The following is an 18,799-nucleotide window of genomic DNA, read 5'->3' as shown; positions in this document are numbered from 1 at the left end:
AAAACTTTGTATTTAAAATATACCACCTAAGGATATATATATATAGAAAACAAAATACAAAACATATTTACATAGGCAAACACTAGATAGATTTTGTTACATGCTTAACATATTTAAAATTAAGTTTAAAAATTTACTTTTATTTGGATATCTATCTTACATAGGGCAATAGTATCTGGATATCTATCTTCTTTAAACATCCAAGTAGTTTCAAATGTTTTCACCTTCACATATGTGGGTTAGAGGTTGTCCTTCACACTTAGGGTTTGAGAACCATTAATACAAACATGGTTTCTTATTCTTTGATTTGGGATGATGACACTCGACAAGGAGCCCCATTGTTGTTTATGTTCCATAAATTCTCTGTTACCAACGTGAGATTGTGTAATTTGTTTTTTTTTTTTCTGGGTGTGTTGTAAGCCACGAAAATTATGATAAAGTGATATGTAAGCTAGAAATAAAATCAAGATAATAATTACTTTTATCCAAAATATTTTTTACTGCTCCTTCAAATGTCGTTATTATATTTTATGCATACATTCATTATTATTGGTTATTGAAATGAGATCACATTGTGTAAATGATATTTTAAACCATCATTTCACACTTAAATAAATTATTATTTTATTATAATATAATATTTTATTTTAAAAAAGGGTTCTACAATGTTTGGTTTTACTATTTGATATGCTAAAACCTTATTTTTCTTAGTAATATAAATGTCACTATACTGTAGTCATCCATAATCCTTCAGATAATGACAACTATAGTAATAACCAAATAATAAACTCTTATAAAATATTTTTATCGCAATTCAATTAAACTAAAGAAGAAAGGAGGTTCATGATATGTATCTAATTTATTGAGATTTTTTGGAAATCCAAATGGTAAGTGTAATATTTTTTAAGGTGAGATTTGTACTTATTCATATATATTAATTTGTTCTTATTTCTAGTAAATGTGAAATCTTTAATATATTCCTTTGTGTCAAAGATTGAACATCTTAAACGCAGGTCTAGATATCTCGTTTAGGTAAAGTCTTATATCATATTAATAAGTTTATTAATGTTTAGTTTAACATCACAAAATTAACTTATAAAATAAGGTTTACATGTACTACTCATGTAGTATAATTTCACTGTCGAATCTCAAACATTAATCTTAAGTAAAACCCAATCAAAATTCCTATTAATGTCACTAAATATTATGCTAATTTAAAAACCTTAATGTTGGGTTGTCACTTGAAAAAAACTTAAGATACTCAAATATTCATCCACTACCTTTCTAACTCTTCTTGTAAATCCTACTTCTCTAAAGTATGTTTCTAATTTTGTTCTTTTGATTTATTTACTAGTGTAGGTGAAATTCAAAAAACTGATACATTTTAAATATTACCGTCGTTTATTAATTTAAAAAATGGATTAATAAAAAGACGGTTAAAGTGTGAAAATGTATGACTAATGAAGTAAGTCTAAGCCTTTTTTCAATTTTAAATAATTTAATATTAATTAAGCCTTTTTTTATGACATTTGAATAAGGAAAAAAAAACCTTATTTCAATACAATAGTCAAACTCAAAGAAAAACTATTGTTAGTGTAATTTATTATAAGGTCACAGTTTTCATTTATAAAAATTCTTTGTTTATTGTTGATTATGTATAAGTATTTTGTTTCCTTTTTTTTCATTATTAGAATTTTTTGTCAATAAACTCTATCTAACACATCAGTTTCAAAGGAAACAAATAGGAAAAATGGAATGAAAAAAAAAACATTTTGATAGGACTGACTTTAATAAAGATCAATAAATAGCAGAAAAAATTTAGTTGATGATTAGGTAATAAAAAATTTATTTTGTTTATGATCAGATTATATTTTATATGATCAGATTATATTTTATATGATCATTGTATATTTGAAAATATAAATAAATATAACTCACTTGGTTATACATCTTTTAACATCTGTCTGTCAATCTATCTAACTGAGACAAACCCCCTCACAAGCCGCAAAACATACACCTGACCAATCTATAGAAAATTATTTATTTTTAATTAAATACATACCAATCAAAAGATTAAAACACTAATTTAAAAAAGAAAAACAAACTAAAAAGACTTTTAAAAAGATCTTCAGTTGAGTCAGGGAGAATACTTCAATAATACATATATTGTTTGTTACCAAATAGTATATTCAATCGATGATAAACTACTAGAACTCACAACCCCTTGATTAGCTTTGATTAGCTTCATTCTCTGCTTTGAAGCACCCCCAAATGAAGTCGAATCCCTTCCAAACACGAAAAACATAGCTAGAAGAAGATATAATACCTTTTAAATAAAAACTTTTCGACTATTAGACAAAAGAAGGAACACGTGTGGGTCATTCATGAAAATATTGACTATTTATATATTTATAGGAAGCTAAACGTCTCCAACACACAAAACGACATTATTTATTAATCGTAGGATTTAAACCCATCCAACGACACACAACAAAAGACTCTTCACATCAACCATGTCAGTTGTAATCATCATGCACGTGAATACAACCCTTCACTCATAATCATTCGACCATTCGACCTTTGCTACCAGATTACAGATACGTCGAATCAGAAGAACGCAAATATAAAAACCCGTACACAGAGTTAAAATCAATTTGACAAGGCCAATACGAATCACATTAAGACTTAAAGTTTCGATATTAAACTCATAAATCCAATCCAACTCATATGTTATATAAAACATATTTTTTAATTTTAGTATATGAAAGATGAATATTATAAGAAAATTACATATACTAGGGAATTTTTTTATTTTATTATTTATAGATAATTATGTTTAATATTAAAAATTTAATAAAATTGAATAAGATTTATTAAAACTAAATCCATCAATTAAATATACAAATGAGAAAAAATATTTTAATAAATTTAATGTCACCATTAATGTTATTCAGAACGAATACAAATACATCATCTTCAAGTAACCATCTCTTCTTTTTTTTACATAAAAGAGTCAATAAGAAAATAAAATACGGTTGTTTCCATCTTTCTCTTTGTACTTCCTCCTATGGTCTTCTTTACTTCTCTGAATTAATGACTTCTACACCTTCGTATCGAATAAGTTTGAAAACAAAAGGAGAAACAATTAAATAAGCTTAATAAAACATTTATCTCTTTTTAGTTTTAAAGGCTTAAAAAAAATATCTTTGATGACACAAAAGAAATGGTGAATGTGTATAAAAAAATCATTTGAGTCTTTAATAAAAAGAAAATAAAAGTAAAAGGATTTAGGGGAAAATAGTGAAGAAATAAGCAACAACGTCATGTGGATATATAAAACGCAAAAAACAAAACGTGGTTAGGTTTACGTTGTAGTGCTTATGAAAAAGAATTTGAGAGAAACGTACTCCTTTGAGAGTGAGGAACCAAAGTGAGTGAGAAGAGAGCACGTTAGACAAATAGCCACTTGTCTTAATTCAACCAATGGATCAAACTTCATGCCCTTGATGACGACAATTGTAAACCAATACAAAAATGCAATGTGCGTAAAGAGGATGGAACAATTGAAACAAAACCAAAAAAAATAAAAAATAAAAATGAGGATTAGAGTATATATATATATATATATATATATATATATATATATATATATATATATATATATACATACATAAGAGGGAATGGACAGAGAAAAGGAAAAAAGTGTGAGAATGGAAGCCTGTATCTCAAAGAGAGAAAAGGATATGAGAGAAGGAGAAAGCTTTAGATACATTAATATTGTAATTGATTTAAGAGGGGGAGAGGTGAGTTGTTGATAGAGAGGAAAGTGAGAACCTTTTGATAAAGAGGGAAATGAGAAGTTTTTGATAGAGAGGGAAATGAGAAGTTGTTAAGAAAGTTACGTTTGATTTTCATATTATAAAATAAAATAAGAGTATACCAAAAAACAAAATGACAGAAATATCCAAGATAACAATAAAATGAAAAAAAAACCTTTTATTATATATTTTAAAAATAATAAAATAAAATATTAGTATAAAGATAAAATGGGAAAATAAATGCGTAAAAAAAACTGTTAAAATGAAGAAGATATAGATTAAACATTGTATTTTTTTTTTACTTTGTCTTAACTTTCTTACTTAAACATTTTTTATATCATCTTTAATTAAAGTATCTCAACTACTTTTTGTAATTTCTATACTTTTATATTATGACACAGATTCTTTAGTCATCTTTTACTTCACCAATATACTATAATCTAAACTTTCCTTCTAATTGTTAGTAAAATAAAATTTTAAAAATACTAAATTTAAAACTAACCCAACCTCATCATTAAACCAATTTATAAAATAAGATTTAAAACTACTTGCATAATATAATTTAATCTTATCTTTAATTATTAATTAAAGTAAAGTATTCTTATAATTGTAAAACTCGAATAACAATGTAAAGAAAAACATTTTAGCTTAGGAAGTGAATTTCAAATATCTTATAAAATACTTTTGCATATCTTTATCTTGTATTTTTTTTTTAATTTAAGATTTGATTTGATTAGTTACCTTTATCTTTTCTTCCTTCACTACAAGAAACATTTATGCAGATTACTAGTTTTGCCGCTAAATCATCATAAATCATAAGGGAAGGTGTTATCATAACTTTCTATTTAAGAATTCATGTGTTTTTTTAACCATAATTATTTACATATACTATATTTATTTATCTATGTTTTTTTAAAGTACTTTTTCAATAAATAAAACAAATAAATAGATATAGCATTCATCAATTAACATGTTATACATATATATATAACTAAATTAAAATTTATACAAAAGTATATCAAGTAGATACATTAAGTTCAAACTCAAATACAAAATGAGTTAAAAAACCATGAAGAATCAATAAAAGACGAATACTGCTATGAAGAACTACAAATGAAAATCTAACATTATTTACAAAACACAAAATAGGACAAAAGTCATTTCCACATTATATTATACTAGCGGCAACACAGGCGCTCTCACGTATGTGTATCTACATTTTTTAATTTTTTTAATTTATATATATTTATGTTTAATATTAAAATTCGAATAAAAAATGTCATTATTCGCACACTTATATTAACAATATAAAAATTTATAATGCATTATAAATAAATAAAAAGTCATTATCATCATCATTATGTAAAATCATTATACCTTGGTGTCAATTGGCTTAATCAATGCGAGTAATTAATCATCCTTCTAAGTAATATATATTTTTAAGTGATTAATGCTTATGAGACCAGCTTTTTCAATAAAAAATAAATAGACTTCTATAAATTTATTTTATAAATATATGGAGAATGTAAAAACTAAAAACATGACAAATAAAGTACATCTCTTATTGCGTTGGAAAATTTTCTCAGTGATGTTATTGGGTAAAAACATTTTTAAAAAGTATAATGTTAGAGTCTTATTTTATTTTCTGGACACATATTTTGAAAAAGCTTTAGGGTTTGAAAATTTGAAAAGTTTAAAAATTGCGTTCAAGTAGTTACAAAATAATTAAATAAGAAGTTCTTAGTAGAGGTATCTCTAAGCTTGTGAATGATAAGAAGATTTTAAATATGGTCAGTCTGCAAGGTTATCTCACTCCCTCTCATATTTTGTATGCTGATGACATATTTATTTTTTGTAGGGGATATTAAGTCTCTTAGAAATTTGAGTACTTTTCATAAAACATATGGTGATTTTTCTGGTCAATATATTAATAACTCTAAAAGTAGTTTCTTCACCATGGATAATTCTCCAAGATTTGTCACCAAAATTCAAAATATTCTTTCATGTAGTCATGGTTGTTTGCCTTTCAATTATTTAGGAGTGCCTATCTTTGTTGGTGCTCCAAAATGTCGGTTTTTTCAACCTTTGGTTGATAAAGTTAAATTGAAGTTAACATCTTGAAAAGGTAAATCTCTTAGCATGATGGGTCAAATTCAACTGGTCAATACGGTGATTACTGAATTTCTAGCTTATAGTTTTAATATGTATAAATGGTCGGTTTCACTTATTAAGCAAGTTGAGCAGTGGTGTTGGAATTTTATTTGGACTGGTGATATTCTGAAAAAAGGTATTGCTACCGTTAATTGGGGGAAAATTTGCTCACCTCTTGAGGATGGAGGCTTGAATATTATTAATCTTTATCATGAAAATAATGCATATCTTCTTAAGCTTGCTTGGAACTTTGCTTATAGCAACAGACCTTGGTCTTTACTCTTGAAAGCCAGGGTTCTTAAATCAAAATATGAGTTTAGAACGATTTATAGATCTTCCTCTCTCTGGCTTGAAATTAAGCAATTTTATTCTACCATACTTGACTATACTTCTTGGATTGTTGGTATAGATTCTTTTATTAATTTCTAGAATGATAAATGGCGTTCTACTACTTCTTTAGCAAATATTGCAGGGTTAGTTGATGGTGTTAGCATTCCAGATACAATCTCTCAATTTTGGACAGGTTGTGATTGGAATATCCCCTTATCTTTACAGCAAATGTCTCATTTTTTTAATCATATCATGGTTAGAGAGGAATAGGATATTCCTAATTGGATTCTAGATGAGTCTGGTCGTTTCACTCTTAAATCAGCTAGGACTTTTTTCTTGGAACCAGGAGTTCCAGGCGGTTGGGGTAAATTCATCTGGTCTTCATCTATTCCGCCTTCCAAAACTCTAGTACTCTGGAAAAATTTTCATGGGGGACTTCCTACAGATCAACATATTCGGAATAAGGGTTTGCATATATGTTCTATGTGTACGCTTTGTGAAAAAGCATGAGGAATCTATTCAACATCTATTTTTTGAATGTTCTAACGCATTGCATATTTGGAGTTTGGGTTCAACAAATTTTTCTTACTTCTTATTTCTCTAATAAGGATGATTTGCTTTCTTTTATTAAGAGTGATGATAGTCCTTTGGTTAAATTGATTAAGCTTGCAGTGATAACCTTTTCTATATGGATGATATGACGTATGAGGAATTATGCTAGATTTCAGGATAAGATTGAGGTTTCTAAGGCTATTTCGATAATTAAAGATTTAACTTGTCTAGTGGGAAATTCGTCTAAAGCTTCAATGAAGAATGATATGTTGGACTTCAACGTGATTAAGTTTTTTGGTATTATTAGATGGGAATTTCCTTCATCAGGCTGGGTTAAAATTAATACTGATGGGGTTGTTAGGGGGTATCCTGGTCTTGCTACTTGTGGAGGTATTTTTCGTGGGAGTATGGGAGAATTTATTGGTGCATTTGCAGCGTTTCTTGAAGTTCAGACTGCTTTGGTTACTGAGTTTTATGGAGTTATATATGCTATGGAGGAAGCTCAAAAAATGGGACTTACTAATGTTTGGCTTGAATGTGATTCTGCCTTGGTTTGTGTTGCATTTATTGCTGGAACTAATGTTCCGTGGATGCTTTGTAATCGATGGAATGCTTGTCTTAATTTCTGTGGGACAATCAGGTTTAGGGTTACTCATATTTTTCGTGAAGGGAATGCGTGTGCTGATAAGTTGGCTAATTTAGGATTTATTCATAGAGAATCATTTCATTGGTATAATAGACTTCCAGCAAGTTTGTTCTTAGAATTCTTTATGAATATGTATAGTCTACCTAAGTATCGTTTTTGTTAACATATGAGTTTTGGTCTGGTCCCCCCATATTTTTGTTTTTGTTTTTTTATTTTTTTTGTTAATAATATTTTTTTTCATGTGATGACAGATGATTGTTGTTACTTGAGGTGTCAGCCTAGCTGAGATGTCAAGTTGCATAGTGATGTCTAACATGAAAACTTTTTATAAAAAAAAATAATTAAATAAAATAAAAAATAATAAAAGAGAACTAATCATGAACGTGATGTGCATAAACAAACTTACCAGATATTGATTTTAAAAATTAAAAAAAAAATATTAATTTTAAAAAGAAAAAAAAAGCAGTTTTCAAAATCAAATCTCATAAAAACTGTAGTATATTTAGTAACTGCTCAGAAAAATGACAAAATGACTGAAATATCAAAAATAAAATAAATATTAAAATGAACGTAAAATGGAGAAGTAATTTATACAAAAAGAAAAACAGTTAAAGGGGAATCCCTTTATATATATAGTTATAGACTATTCATTATTTAAAATATTTGTGGATAAAATAAAATAAAACTCAACAATTATAGTTTTTAAAAATGTTTTTACCCAATAACTTCAGTAAGAAAATTTCCCTAGGCAAGGCAAACTATACACTACAGAGACTTTATTTGTTGTTTTTTCTTTTTATTTATACGGTAACTTATAACCAATTTCAAAGGAAAGACTTACTTGTTTAATAAAGACATTACAATCATCTTTCACAATTGATCCAAGGAATCCATGAATGCATTCTTTTTGCCTCAGTGTTGCATTGGAGTCATTTTCCAACCACAAGAGATCTAACAATTCAAATATATCTTTCTTTTTCTCTTTTCTCTGTTGCAATTCATCACTGTCACTTTCTATCTTTTTCTTTTCGGTGCAACATTAGGGTTTTGCCTTAGTTCTTTCTTTTGTCAAGCAGGGCATCTTTCTTCCACCTTATTCTAGCTTCCGCAGGTTTGATCTAACAACTCCAAGGACTCGCGTCAACTCTATTACATACCATTCCAACACGTGTTTAATAAAAACTAAGTACAACTACAACAACAATCTAATATAAAGAGTGATACATTAAGTAATTACAATAAAAGTAGACTTTACGTTACAATAGATAGTATAAAAAAATTATTTGAAGTACGTTTTAGATATAATGCAGTGTGGTGGAGAAGGGGGTTCGGGTTTGTCGGATTGATGACAATAAAGGAAAGCAAAAATTGGTCACTTTCTCTCAAAGAAAGCTTTGGAAAGCCTCACATATTCCTTCACCAAAAGAGAAATTCGCTCATATTATATTATAAACAAAAAGCAAAAATATAATAATTAATTAGATAGCAAGTAAGTACATTAAAAAATGTTAACGAACAGAAAATGGGGAATCGTTCTTCATGGATTGGTTTTGTCAATTATTATAAGAAAAAAAATAATAATTATATACATACTTTTTTTTTTATAAAGTTTTCGTGTTAGGTATCACTATGCAACTTGACATTTCAGCTAAGCTGACACCTCAAGTAACAACAATCATCTGCCATCACATGAAAAAATATTATTAAAAAAAGAAAAAAGAAAGAAAATACAAAAATATGGGGGGACTAGACCAAAACCCATATGTTAACACAAACGATACATAGGTAGATTATATCTATTCATAAAGAATTCTAAGAACAGACTAGCAGGGAGTCTATTATACCAATGAAAAGATTCTCTATGAATAAATCCTAAATTAGCCAACTTATCAGCACACACATTCCCTTCACGAAAAATATGAGTTACCCTAAACCTGATTGTCCCACAAAAATTAAGACAAGTATTCCATCGATTCTGAAGCATCCCGGAACATTAGTCCTAGCAGTAAACGCAGCACAAACCAAGGAAGAATCACATTCAAGCCTGACATTAGTAAGTCCCATTTTTTGAGCTTCCTCCATAGCATGTATAACTCCATAAAACTCAGCAACCAAAGCAGTTTGAACTTCAAGAAACGCTGAAAAAGCACCAATAAATTCTCCCATACTCCCACGAAAAATACCTCCACAAGTAGCAAGACCAGGATACCCCCTAGCAGCCCCATCAGTATTAATTTTGACCCAGCCTGGTGAAGGAAATTCCCATCTAATAGAAAGAGGACGAAGAACTTTACCGCTACGAGTCTTAATACCGAAAAACTTAATCACGTTGAAGTCCAACATATCATTCTTCATTGAAGCTTTAGACGAATTTCTCACTAGACAAGTTAAATCTTTAATTATCGAAATAGCCTTAGAAACCCCAATCTTTAATTATATACATACTTACGAATTTGCGAACACCAACTATGCATAAGGCATTGAAAAACAGTGCTTCAGTTTAGTTTTAAATTTAAAAATATTTAAAATTTTGAAAATTATTTTTTTTTTAAATTAAAAAATTAAAATTGGTAAGTGTTTCGGAAAAAGCTTTAGGGTTTGAAAATTTAAAATTTAAAATTTTTTAAAATGTAAAAAAGTTGAGAAAATAGGAAATGTCGAAAAGTCCACAATAATGAAATTAAATTAAGTATTGATATCAGGATAGAATAGGAAAAAAAATTGAGGAAAGTTAAAGAGGGGGAATCCCCTTTATATATTTCGAAATTTTGAATTTTTAAAAGTTTGAAAATTTAAAAATTTGAAAATTTAAAAATTTTGAAAATTTAAATTTCGAAATTTGAAGTGTTTCGAAATGGTTTTAGGGTTTGAAAAGTTTAAAATTTTTGAAATAATTAATATGTTTCGAAAAGGTTTTAGGGTTTGAAAAATTTAAAACTTAAAAATTTCAGAAAATTTAAAATTTTGAAAATTTATAATTTAAAATTTTGAAAATTTAAAAATAAAAAATTTTAAAACTTTAAAAATTTTCAAAAAATAAAATTTAAAAATTTTCAAAAAAAAATAAGAAATGTCGCAATGCTCATAATAATCTAATAAAACCAAATATTTTTTTTATCAGCAATAAAGATTGAATAACAGGAATCACTCAAGGGGTGGTTCAACCTTATACATACCTAAAAAAATGAGAGAAATTAATGACACAATTTATCTGGTCTCCCAAACCAACAAATAGAGAGACAAACAGATTTACCACTAAAAAACCCGTACATCCCGTACAATTTCAAAAACTAACCCATACACAAACAGAAATAACCCGTACAAACCCAAACAGACTCAAAACCAAACCCAATACAATCTCCCACAACAAGGGGCAAAAAGAACAACAGAAGCTTAGAACAACCAACAAACAACCCAACTGAAGGAGTAACTCTTATAAAAACTTACTTTATTGAAGTCATACAAACTCTAGGATCAATGCACCACTCATAGCAAAAACAGTTTTAGAAGTTACCCAGGACCAAGCCTTTAATTGTGCCAAAGTGAACATCGATCAACCCTCCTTGGAATAAATGTTTATTCTTATGCTTCCATAATTCACTAATTACAACAATCCAAACACAATTCCAGACTACATTAACCTGGATAGGAGCATTTAGCAAATTAAAATGCAAGAAGTGAGCTGTTGGGACAACATGGTCAACCGACGCAATCCCTAACCATGTATAGCACTGATTCCAGACTAACCAGGCAATCCTGCAATAAAAAAACATGTGTTTTGTCGACTCCACAGCCATCCTGCAAAAACTACATAAATTGGTATCCACCAAAATCCCACGCCTCTCCAACTTAGCTTTTGTGGCAATCGAATTAATCAACACTCTCCAAGCGATAATCTGTGCTGAGGACAAAGTAGTAGTCTTCCAGGGAAAGACAAACACACTTTTCCCTCCACAGGGCCTCTTAAAAGAGCATAGGCAGATTTTACCGAGAAACCATTATCCTTACCAGCCTTCCAAACCCGCCTATCTACAGAATTCATGATAGGGGTCTTTCCATGCACTTCTTGTAACAGCTGGACTTCCTGGTACATTTCCCGATCAAACAGACCTCTCCTCCACATTAACCTCCACTCTCATCTATCATTAACTCACTCCCCACAAGACTGTAAACTACCTTTTTTATTACCACACAAAGAGAACAATCTTGGAATTTACTTTTCAGATCTTCATTGCCCACCCAAACATCTTTCCAAAACAGAATATCCTTCCCGTCTCCCACTCTCCACTCGCAACAATTCTCAAAAGATATACCCCAATCTCCATCCCCAAACCCCCTTCAAGTCTCTCCACCAACTGGAATCCTTAGCATTACTCCTTTGTTCTTGCAAATTTCTCCAGCCTCCGTATTTAGATTCAAGAATTTCTTTCCACAGACCATCCTTCTCAGTCTCCAGACGCCAAATCCACTTTCCCAGTAGTGCCGCATTGAAAAGTCTTAAATTCAAAATTCCAAGACCACCAGCTTCTCTAGGCTCGCACACCTTTCTCCATGAGACCCACGCTACTTTCCTTCCTTCATCTTCCCATTCCCACAAAAACCTTCTCTGTACCTTTTCAAACTCCTTTAACACAGCAACAGACAGTTTGTACATGGATAAATAAAACAACGGAATGACAAAAAACACTGACTTAACACACTCTACCTGCCAACGAGAGAAATCTGCCTTTCCATCTACCCAACCTTCTTAACTCTTTCTAATAAAACCAAATATTGATATAGGGATAAAATTGGAAAAAAATTAAAGAAAGTTAAAGAGGAGAATCCTTTATATATATATATATATATATACTAGTGGGAACACAGTATATTATGAATAAAAAATGTTATTGTTATCATTTTTAAAAAAATTATTATACTTTATGTGAATTGGCTTAACTAATGCGACTAATTGATCATCATTCTAAGTGTTCCATTCTTTACAAATTTTATTTCCTGGGAAAGAATGTCACACACACACACACATATATATATATATATATATATATATATATGGTAGTTACCTGTTTGTGTAGATAAATGTGTGAATGCTTTGTATTTATATCTTCATTTAGCTGTAAGGGCTCCTTATATATTATGTTACCTTTAGTACCGGTATGGGCGAGACCGACACCTGGACTCCCTTGACCGAGACCCACTTGGCTGCCCGAAACCTTGCCTACATGACCGAGTGCCGAGAGCCTTGGCCGAATCCTGATAGTCTTGACCGAGGCGACCGATTCCTAAGGGACTTGGTTGAAGCCAGTAAGCGTGGCCGAGACGAGCGAAATCATCACGGCCGGCCTGGCCGGCTGACCCGTACTACCGTTAACGCTCAAACCAAGGTCAGTGAAGTTAATCCGTCATTAAGGATTAGGTAATACAACCCTAAGCGAGATCCACTCCGCTAATCAGGCCCAATAAGGTAAGTCCATTAGAATAAAAAAAAATAGCACACATCCCAAGGAGAAAGGTACGCCATTTATTACTGTTCACCTACCAAAGTGTTGATCACCCGCTTTACTTACTTGAGTGTCACAGTATCTTCGCAGGTACCCCCACCATTTTTATAAATAACAAAATATCTTTATAAACAACATTTTTGGTAAATTTTTCATTTTCTCCTTCAAGGTGTCATTTTTTAATAAGAATTTTGGTTGAAACTTGAGAAACACCTTTAGATACTACAACATATAATTGACCATGACAAAAGACGTGTCATGAAAGATAAATTTCAATCTTAAGTATAGTTTGCCTCCTACTATTTATTTTAATGTAACGACAAAACTTAATTTCACAGAAAATTGTTTATTACACAAATAAGGAAAACAAAGATACTTTTTATTTATTTATCTATATTTAAATTTAATATTAAAATTGAAACAAACGATGTTACATATAACTTTATATGTTATTTATAAATTTAAAATATATAATTATTAAATGTTTTCTTATATGTATTTATATTTATTAAAATAAATTACAAATATATAAGAGTGCGAATACATATAGATACACTTATGATAATATTATAAATAAAAAATCATCGAGTGAATTTTTTTATATGTGGTCCCTGGTAAACAATTTAAGTAGAACTGTTTTTTTTTTATTTGCTATTGGTACGGATTTGAAACCTAAATGATTTGATTAAATCACACAATTCATTACTCTTTATGTCAATTAACTTTGTAATTAAAATTGATATAGTTTTAAATAATCGTTTTAATATTTTAAATTTTAAATTCTTTTTAAAAAACTAATAAATATTAATTTAAAATATAGAGTACAAGTAGTTAAAAATTTTGGTAGTTAATAATTAAATATCAATTTAAAATTATTTTATAATTTTTTATTAATAATAGAAACTTCTTCGAATATCAATAATTTTTTTATTTTATAAAATGATCTCTAATTTAATTACACATTAACTAATTATTTTGATATCTAAAATTATTTTTTATTTAATTTTTTTTAATGTTTTTTTTCTTACAAACAATTTTGAAAGTTAATTTAATTAATTACATAATTCATCATTGATATAATTTATTATTATCAAAACAAAATTTTATTTAGATATATTCTGTAAAATCTATTTTTAATATTTACAACAATTCATTTTATAGAAGTTCATGCTGTAATATTTTTCAAACCAATAAGGGATTAGTGTAATATAGAAAATATTGAAAAGTTTGACACATATAATGATTTATAAAAGATGGATTTGTTTTTTTCATAAACATTATGCATGTATACGTCGGTTTCAACGTGACTGGTGTGTCCTATACTCTGGCCTTCTTCATAAACGATGGGTTTTGTATTTAGTATCCAGCTTTTATCTTTCTTTCCAAACCTTCTTTTTCAAATTTTGTTTCTTTCTAAATCTTCTTCAGTGGTAATCCATTAATTGCTTGAGCAATGTCATCGTAAAGAACAAAATTCTCAAAAATTAAAACAGAATATAATATCGAATTTAACACATGTTATATTTAAAATCACCCCAACTACCAATTTTGAATATCACATATTTTATATTTTCCAACCATTATACACATTAATTTTATATTTTTCATACCCTACATTCTATTTCAGAAATCCAACAATCCAAGACATTTAATCAGATCCCAAATTGAGTAGATGTTATAAATTAACTCCCTTTATGGTGATAATGTGCTTATTAGAAAAATCTTTCTTCTACACGCCTGGTCTTTCAAATCACGCAACAATAGTATCCCTTAAATAACAATTTAAAAAAATATTAGTTTTATATATCTCATTTAGAGAAAAAAAAAGAAAAAAATTAAATTATTTATATTATTTTATTAGACTACTTCCATAAATAGATTCTTGTTTGGTAAACAAAATATTAGATTACATATGTAAGTATTATTATTTTTTAATTATATCGATTTTGAGGTTGAAATTTATATGTTGTGAGATAGATTGGACACTTTCTCTTGGAAAAAAGAAAATTAACTGTTTCATGTACATTTCAGATGCTAAAAAAGTGATTAGATTATAATTAGGTGTGATATAGATGAAATGCAATTAATTGAATCTTTAATTAAAGGTAAAACATTTTCCTTTACTTTTAAAAGTAATAGAAATAAAAGAGTAAAAGTGAAGCTTAATTATATTTCCAGCTTAATTAGAATTAGAGGTAGATATTTTCCCAATAAAAAAAAAATTTCTTCAAGAAAATTCTAAATAAAAGGCCGAAAGAAAAAACAATGATAAAGTTCGTTTGGATAAGTGTTTACTCTTCCTCGTGCTCTACCCAGACATTCTCTCATCTTATCCTTGTTTTGAGGGACCTATCAGTTTGTGGTTCTTGATTATATGTATTTTTAAATAAAAAAACTCATTATTTATTTTTTATTAGCAGTATATATTTATAACAAAATGGGAATAATTGAGGTGTTCTAATCTTTTTAAAAAGTATGTAATTTGCAAATTTAATCTTTACAGTATGATTTTAGTCCATTTCCCTTTTCAATGTTACATTAAGTAGTAAGTTGCGAATATATTTACTATTTCATTTAAATTCATGCACTACAACAAGAAAATAGAAATTTAACGGTACTATAACAAAATTGATATTTAGTGTTGGTTAAGCATTACTAACAAATAAATACTGATATTTAGTATTGGCTTTTTAAGACCAATTCTAGGTTTGACTAAATTTGAACTGATGTTAATTTATTATTAAATTGTAAATTGATATTTGAGTTAAAACAATTTAGTGTGATCAAGTAAATACTAATGTTTTTTATTTTAAAATTTATTTAATTTAATATTTTTTTAATTTTAATATTAATTTAAATTGAGTCGATTTGATCAACATGTGACAATATTTTAATTTTTTTTTATAAAACACCAATCTTCAACAAAATAAAGTATAAAAAAAAATAAAAAAAAATTAGTGGACGAAAGAGATGAACATGCATAAAGTAGATGAATATGAATGAAAAAAAAAAGGAAAAGAGTGTGGATGAAGGAGTTTTGTGTCTATGAATGAGATGTGTGGGAATAAAAAACCTTATTTAAAACAAATTTATAAAATATTTAAATAAAATCAACTTCTTAAAATTTAAAATAACTAAATATTAAAATATTAAACCAAATTTTATTATTACAATATTTGATAGTTAAATTCTTAAAAAGTCTTAAATTCGGATTCTCAATGTTTTAATTAAGTGCTATTTCTAATTAAAATTTGAGTTGTGCAGAATAATTCTTGTTTACATGTTGACATAAATTACTCCAACTCTAATAGAAAATATAATTCCAAATGCAGTATTTTTTTTAAAGCATATTAATTAATTAAACATATTTTAGAAAAAATATTCAATACACTACACCGTGAAAATATTTTCTTCTAGATGAATATTTTAACAAAAATGGCTTAATATAGAGAAGTATAGTTATATTACTATGATAAAGTCCAATTTCTATTGGAGTGTATAGTTTTTCTTTTAAAAATTCTATCAAATTAATTTTTCTCATTGAGAATTAAATGTCAAATTAATTTTTTTCATTGAAAATCAAATTTGAAAATTAAATGTGCAAAATGTGGACCATGAAGTCATGGAATCTAGTAGTTATAAAAGGTAAGATAGAGTGTGTATTGGCTATAAAAGGTAAGATAGAGTGTGTGTATTGACATCCTTTACTCAATATATGGTCGACCAAAGCTGAGTATGTCTCTCTTCTATTCCTATTTCCATTATTCATTTATAAGTCTTTCTCCTTATATTTTTCTATTGCTTCTGTTCTCTGCTTATATATAACAATGCTCTATTTCTATTGTTTCATTTATACCTCAATTTAAAAATTGAAAACCCACTGAATTATAAACCATAGTAAACCAAACGTTATCACATTGTATTTGATTTTTTTTTTCAAACCATACAATTAGGTTCAGTCAGTGTTTTGACTTGAAAGAGTTACCTAAAGAGTAGAATGTATCATACTTTTTTATACTTTTTTTATTTTTATTATTTATTCAGTATTTAAATTAATTAATACAAAGTTATTTTCAGCATAATTAATCCATTATTTGTGTATTCCTATTCATTTATTGATTTTTATTTTTTTTATAAAACATTAATCTTATACAGAGAATGAAACAATGAGGAACTCTCTTATTTTGGCTTCCTACACAACTTCTTCTCTCAGTCACATAAAAACAACATACTCTTTTGTGTAGCTATCTTAACATCACCCTTAATATTGCCAATTGTCAATGACACACTTTTCTTTGAAAATAATAATTAACTTGAATTCATCTATAACTTTCACTATATAACTTTCACAATGCAATGATTTGGAAATAGATGAATTTCAAAAGGTAAATGGTTGTGTCACTTTGGTGTTGGGGAGTAAGTTGAAAATAATTACAAAAACAAGAAATAAAGACAAAAAAAAAAACTTAATATGTGACAGTTAAAAATTTAACTACCAATTATTTAGTTTCTAAATTTGGTAAAAAAACATTGGTTGCTAATTGGATATCAATTAAGAAACTATTTAACAATAATAGAAACTAATTTAGAAACCAATTATTTTTTTTAGTTTCTAAAATAATCTCTAATTTAATTACTATTGCAACTAATTATTTTGGTATCTAAATATTGGTTTCTATTTCATTATTTTCTTGTAGTGATAATTTACTGTACATGGTGCATTTAAGACCGCATTTAGTAATAATTTAAAATCATGGTGAAATGTTAATGTCATTTGAAATTTAACATACATGAAATTATTGACAAAATTTACAGTAGTTTAAAATTTTATGACTAAAATGCTTTAAAAACAAATTTTCAAATGAAATAATAGATTGCACACATTCATCAATCTATCCAATTCAACTTCAACCACCATTGATAAAATAATATTTTTTTATCGACAATCAGCAATTAAATTAAATCGGCCTACTTAAGAAGTGGTCCAACCCAGAGAACAAAATTGATAAAATAACAGTAATCTACAAATAAATAAAAAATCACAAAATCAACCTTTTAAGTACATTGTAAAGCTACCCAATCCACTTTGTTGAGCAGATTAAAATGATGTTCTTCTTGCTAATCTACTTTGTTACTGTTTTCATTCTCAATTTATTAGGTATATATACTTCTATTTACCATTTTCAATATCAAATTTTAGTATATGAGCATTGTGTTATGAGTTTCAAATATATACTTAACATAATAAGTTTTAAATACATACTTAACATAATAAATTAAATTTATTCACAGGTTGAAAGAGCTTGAAAACGCATTCATCATTTAATCAAGATTACTGTCACCGAAAGATGAAGTCTTTAGGATTGTCGCATCTTCTTCAAATTCTTACATGTATTCTACTGTTGACTCCCTCATTTTCTAAAGATGATCGAAAGGTAAATAATATATATCCAATATTGTTTGACCTAACAATTGAAACTGTTTGTCCTTACAGAAATATACTTTTGCAAACATATACTTGAGGTATCTCTTTTCTATAATACTTCACTTTGTACTTTATTTTTTCCTCAACTAATTTTCACAATCCTTATCTGAGAAGTTATATCTTTCCATAAATTACTCTTAGGTTTTTATCCTTTTATGATTTTTTAAAATAAATCTAATAATGCATATTTTTTTAAAGAAAATATTGGATTACTTTCAAGTTAAGAAGGGTTTGGATTATATTCAAAATAACAAATTAACCTAAAAATAATTATATGCATCATAATATTTTCAATGTTGAAGCATCCATGTGAAAT

The 18,799-nt window shown here is 27.7% G+C and overlaps 1 protein-coding gene across 1 annotated transcript in view; it reads left to right on the top strand.

Annotated features, from left to right (window-relative positions):
- The first annotated feature begins 16,694 nt into the window (after nucleotides 1–16,694).
- Nucleotides 16,695–18,799, top strand: part of LOC137824015 (cucumisin-like) — a 28,551-nt gene continuing 26,446 nt past the window's right edge. The window contains exons 1-2 of the mRNA XM_068629432.1: nucleotides 16,695–16,731; nucleotides 18,291–18,433. Coding sequence (XP_068485533.1) covers nucleotides 18,347–18,433 — 87 coding nt within the window. The 5' untranslated portion in view covers nucleotides 16,695–16,731; nucleotides 18,291–18,346. The remainder of the gene's footprint in view (nucleotides 16,732–18,290; nucleotides 18,434–18,799) is intronic.

This window comes from Phaseolus vulgaris, chromosome 8 (genome assembly GCF_000499845.2).
Source record: "Phaseolus vulgaris cultivar G19833 chromosome 8, P. vulgaris v2.0, whole genome shotgun sequence".
In the NCBI taxonomy this organism is placed as follows: Eukaryota; Viridiplantae; Streptophyta; class Magnoliopsida; order Fabales; family Fabaceae; genus Phaseolus; species Phaseolus vulgaris.
The sequence above is the reverse complement of the archived record's forward strand: the minus strand, read 5'-3'. Positions and strand labels throughout refer to the sequence as shown.